This window comes from Antechinus flavipes, chromosome 1 (assembly GCF_016432865.1).
Source record: "Antechinus flavipes isolate AdamAnt ecotype Samford, QLD, Australia chromosome 1, AdamAnt_v2, whole genome shotgun sequence".
Classification (NCBI taxonomy): domain Eukaryota; kingdom Metazoa; phylum Chordata; class Mammalia; order Dasyuromorphia; family Dasyuridae; genus Antechinus; species Antechinus flavipes.
Genome location: NC_067398.1, coordinates 328766155 through 328772154, shown reverse-complemented (window position 1 = coordinate 328772154; position 6000 = coordinate 328766155). Strand labels below are relative to the sequence as shown.

Genomic DNA, 6000 nt, shown 5'->3' with positions numbered 1-6000 from the left:
AATTTTACATAGACATCTTAAAATTTTAATAACTCTATGAAATCAGAAATTAAACATTTGGAGGTAATGCTTTGACATACAAATGTAATTTATTAACTAACTACAAATTTTTAGCACTATATGTGTGTGGATACATATGACAAGTTAACAAAATTCATCATCAACCCCATAAAATCAAGCAGAGGTGGAGGTGGGTCCTAGCAGTAGAACTATGCTTCAGAAATGCTTATTCTGTATGAAAAAGGATGAAGATCCATTTTGAAGTTTTTTAGCCACTCTTATTCTACTGATACCAAGGAATTTGGGTTTGAATACAGAGAACATGGTTCCCACAAACAAAAGAGCCCAACTGGTCAGCTTTATATTTCATATTCTCCTTAAGTACAGATTTCTGATAAGTACTTTCTTCACACCTTCTTTTACTTCTTTGTTCCTCAGGCTATAGATGATAGGGTTCAGCATTGGGGTGATAACCCAATAAGACAACCCAAAGAGTTCATCAAAAAGCTTAGTGTCCTTTGACTTGGGCTTCATGTACATGAAAAGAGCAGAGCCGTAGAACAAAATCACCACTGTCAGGTGGGCTGAACAAGTGGAAAAGGCCTTTTGCCTTCCTTCAGTAGATTTAATTCTCAGGATAGTTGAGATGATAAACACATAAGAGAAGAAAATAAGCAGCAGAGGAGTGATTAAAAGAATAATGCTTGCAATTATCATAATAAATACATTGAGGGAGATGTCTACACAGACAAGTTTGAGAACAGCAAGAATTTCACAAGCAAGGTGGTCAATTATGATCTCACAAAAGGGCATTTTTAGGGCAAGTACAGATTGTATCAGAGAATTCAGAAATCCTATAATCCAGGTCCAAGCAGCCATCTGTACACAGAGTCCCTTGTTCATGATGATGCTGTATCTTAGGGGGTTGCAGATGGCTACATATCGGTCAAAAGCCATTACTGCCAACAGCAGACACTCTGTGGACCCAAGTCCAAGAGAAATGACCAACTGCAGGGCACATCCAATGAAAGTGATGGATTTTCTTTCAGATGTAAAGCTAACTAGCATTTGAGGAATAGAGGAGGATGTGTAGCAGATGTCCAGAAAGGAAAGGTTCCCAAGAAAAAAATACATAGGATTGTGGAGGCGGGGATCCAGGATGCTGATGATAATGAGAATACTGTTTCCCAGAAGAATCACCAAATACATCAACAGGCAGAGCACATAAAGAAGCATCTGGAGTGATGGGTAATTAGAAAGCCCCACCAGAAAAAACTCTGTCACAAATGTAAAATTGTCTTTTTCCATGTTATTGCATTTGGATCAATTAAAGAATTTAGGGAAGGAGATAGTTCATATAAATTGCTAAAAGTAATGGTGATTTATATTTGTATATTTTTTCAACTTTTCCTCTTTTACCCACTATAATATTTTATTTTATTTTAATTTTTATTTTTATTGGCAAATTAAAGTTATAACACACACACATATAAGCAAAATGACAACCAAAAAGAAAATAAAAAATTGTATGCAATGTCGATATTGAAAATAAGGTAGAGTAAGGCAAAAAGTTCCAAGCATAATTGATTTTTTGGCAAGACTAGCAATTACCAATAAATGAAGTGTCTTGGCTTCTCAGTAAGCTAAAAGACCATGAGGTAAGGTGATCTTGCCTTTTTATAGTTTTTTTCTGGAAAGCAAAAAACAAAAACTAGGATGCATCACAGATAGAAAACACTATTATTACAAAGCTAGAATCATCATAGTCAGCAAAGCAATGTGATTAGTTGGACATTTGGAGTTCACAACAACCATTCTTTCTTTCCTGCTATCAGAAAAGGTTGATTGAGACAGTTTTTATTGGGACATAGACAACACACTTCCTTGACAAGGAGTGATTTACAGAAAAGTTAGATTTCTGAACCTAAGAAATAATTTATTACCACTAATGGGCCAAGAAGAGTCAGTGGCGTAGTGATGAGAGATTTCCTTTGATTAAAAGTGACAAAAGGGAAACAAAACTCTTAAACTTAAAAATAGAAGTGTCTTTTAGTTAAAATGTTTGAAAAAGAAAATTAAACTTTAACTGTATATAACAAAATGCTTTGGATTTCAAAATACACTATCTTAAAATAATTATGAGAATACTGAAAAAATGTCAAAAACCTCTGGTTAAAATCCTATAGTTTTCTACAGTAACTGCTAAGTAGTGATTCTGAGAAATTAGTAGAGAAATTTGAGGAAGAAATGATCACTTTGAGTTTGAAGGTTGAAAAGAGGAAATCTTTTCTTGGATAAAGATATAGCAGAATTGCTGCTGGAAGGGAGAAATTTTGATTGGCAGAAATAAATAGGAACAAACCATTCCACATGTGTGGTACAGAGTAAATAAAAGCAGGACTGGATAAAAACAGAATATAGTCAGTATTCCACATTAACAGGAATGAAGAATATGGGAAAGATATGAATGAGATAGTGTTGATTAGGTAATTTAGAATGATCTTGTGGAGGATGTTTCATGCCAATCAGAAAGAGATAAAATTTATTTTGTAGGCAATCACCAAAGATTTATCCTTTGAGAGCTTATAGAATTAAAGCAACACAGTAAGAAAAATGTTTTTTTGATGCATCTTTGTGATATATATATATAGTAAGAGAATAGAGTCAGGGAGTGATGATTAAAAGAATGGAGCTCCACTGGGAATAAAGATGAAATCAAGAGCACAGGGAGAGCAGTTAGTCTTGGGAAAAAGAAATGCACCTCTTCCTTTGACATCTCGTATTGAGATGAGAGCCAATAGCAAACTAAGAGAGTATTGCAATAGTCTAAGGCAAAAGTGGTGAGAATAAAAATGGTGGTGATATAGAAAAGGCTGGCTGGATGAAAGAGATAATATAAATTCAAAATGAAAATACTCAGCAACTAATGTGTGATGGATAGAGAAGAATTATAAATAAAAAATTGCTTTCAAATGATGTCATGAATAGTCAGACATGACTGAAAACTACTGAACAATAATAAATGGACCACTTCTCTGAATAATGTTTTTAAATGAATAAATTAAGATACATTGGATTACAAAGAAAACCAATTGTATTGATAAACAGTTTTCAAAATATTTAAAAATCCCAGTTCTTAAATTTATCCAGGAATTCTTTAGGGATCTGTGGATTCCACATAAAATCCTCTGTAAATATAGTTAAAATTGTGGGGAAAGAAGCCAGATTATTAAGTTTCTAGGAATGAATAGCTTTAAGAAGTATAGACAAAATTTTCAGACTCTGCTTTTAAAAAGTTTGATAATGCAGAGAGATAAAATAATAGTATAAGGGGTGATACTGAAGATGAATAAGAAAAAAGGTAGGAGGTCATTGAGGAAATGGTATCAATACCAAAGGAAGAGGAGTTGAACATGGGAATGAAGGAGAAAAAAAAACCCTTGAAATTGTAATTGTATAAACTTTATAATATAGTATAGTATAGTACAGTATATAATATATAGTACATAGTATATGTTATATAGTATATTATCGAATTATAGCAGGAAAAGTATAGTCTGTTTTGTATAAAATGCTTTAATATTTTAATCTTACTTCATCAGTAAAAAAACCACTTTGATGGAGCCTTAGATTGGTGGTGTTTTTATTTTACATGTGAGTAAATATAATTTAGAAAAATGAAGTGCCTTCATATATCATCTACATCTTTACATCACAATTTTATCTTCAACTTTCTTTGATCTTTTTTTGGAATAAGGGTTACTTCAGAATTCTCTGATAGGCTTTCTGCCTGTGCTGTTGATACCATCTTCCCCAATCCTTTCCAGTTTCTTACTTCATTATCAATGAGTCCCAACTTATTTACCTCTTTTCATTTTCACTGGATCTTTCTCACCTACAAATATGAATAGGTCTCCTGTACAACATAGGAAACCATTATATGGCTTTGTTAACCTCTCAGCCAACTATTTGTTTCTTTTTCCTTTACCCCTCAACTTACTACTATTACTTGCAAAAAATGCTTCCTGGTCTTAATCATACATGCCTTATCCATGTTTCTTGATTGGATGCATGTTTAAGAAATGTATAATTTCTATATCTTTATGTCATTTTAGTATATTTCTGATCTATCTCATTTAAATCTGTCAACCCTAACTCCTACAAAACCAAAACCAAATGAAAAACTAACACCACTGATTTTGAGCAGTTCCTCTATGGATGTATTATAATACACTTTCTCTATTTTCATAGATGATAGGACAATTTACAGCCTTATACTCTTCTGTGAAATGGTCAAAGATAGTATTTGTTCAGATAATTGTGAGGATCACATGAGATAACATATGCTAGTTCTCAGCAAACTTTTAATCATGATATTAAAACTATCTATTAATATGATCATTACTCTTACTTCACCAAGTCTTTCCTTATTTACAAATTTTCTATTTTTTTCTGATACTAGACTATTTCCTTAAGCATATTTGAGAAGCAAGAACTAAAGAGAGTAACTTTTTTCTCTGAGATATTTTTGTAGCCTCTGATATAGATATTATATTCTTCCATTAAGTAACTGAATCATAGAATGATAAAATGTCAGAAGCAGTAGAAGCCATAGACTATATTTCACTGAATGCTATCTAGAATGCAATAACTTAACAGTTCAAAATAAAAGATTGGATAGAACTTAAGAATATAGAATATGAAATGAAAAACCTGAAAGGAAATTAAATATTAGTTGTAGAGGGAACCTCCCCAAAACAGAATATAAAATGTTAAACAGAATATAGAATGGTGAAGTTAAAATGTGATTAATCTATAGAGTGCCAGAGCTGGAAAGAACCTTAGAAATCAGAATTTAAAGCTTCAGGTCAAGGAATCTTAGACATATTCTTATTTAAACAACTGATTTAATTGGCTAAAATTGAGCCTCAGAGAGAAGTTAAGGTTTAGTCAATATCAATGATGTAACTGAATAAAAAGTGATTTGCTGTTATAATCATTCATGAGTGAGAGAGTCAACAGATTTTAAAGTACTAGGTTCTTTAAGATTCAGAAAAAAATCTTCATTCCTCCTCAGTTTTCTTTGCAGTTTCTTTGCTTGGAGTTTAGATAGCTTTCATATTAAGATTTTTTAAAAATATGGTGCAACCTGGCTTCCATTTCCATTCTTATCAATATTTTTATCCTAATACAATTTCTATTCCTAGTTTGTACTGACACTTTCATCTCTGAACAGGACCCTTTCTATGGCAATGCCCATGCTTACCTTTTAATTTAGAGGTATCTTCATCTTCTCCTCCATTATATCAAGTTCTTTAGATGCAGTTTTTTCAATTTTGTGAACAAATAAAAAGCCACTTTATACATTTAAGAAATGCCTTAGTATCTTTTAGCATTATTAACCATATAGATACATATTCTGCATGTAGCTTTTCCTAGACTTTTATGTGATTATATACCAAATTAGCTGCAATTGATTCTACAAAAACTAATTTTCCCACACCAACTTTACTTCTATTATTTTTCATGTAATATACTGTCAGACAAATGGTTACATTTCTACAATTCAGTAGAAAAAAAATCTTGCCAGAGTTGAGAGTTTTCCAACTTTTACTCTTTAGTGATTATATTAACTTGTGTGGAAAGGAATCATCTTTTTCTAGTTCTTTCTTCCATACCTGCTTTAGTCTGCAGCCTCGAAAAGTTTCAAAGGCTCAACTATTAGATGTGTCCTCCTCCCTTTCTCTTTTGTCCCTCCTCCAGCTTTCTCTTCAATGTTCTTAGGGACTATGTAATCCCTGAAGTAATTTAAAGTTATATGGAGGAATTGTGTGGGACTTAACAACTTTTAGAAGGTTTAGGAATGATAGCCTAATCACTTGATTATACTAAGCTTATTAGGCTTCTAATTCTAACCTTTCTATGTTCTTTTAAAAATCAAAACTCTCTCTAGTTTTTGCTCCATCAAATATTATAATTCATTTTCTATCTCACAATTTC

The 6000-nt window shown here is 32.2% G+C and overlaps 1 protein-coding gene across 1 annotated transcript; it reads right to left on the bottom strand.

Annotated features, from left to right (window-relative positions):
- Nucleotides 1–366: 366 nt before the first annotated feature.
- LOC127558943 (olfactory receptor 13D1-like) lies at nt 367–1308 on the bottom strand. The gene has a single exon (XM_051992387.1). It carries the CDS (start codon nt 1306–1308, stop codon nt 367–369), a length of 942 nt encoding a protein of 313 aa, XP_051848347.1.
- Nucleotides 1309–6000: the final 4692 nt, after the last annotated feature.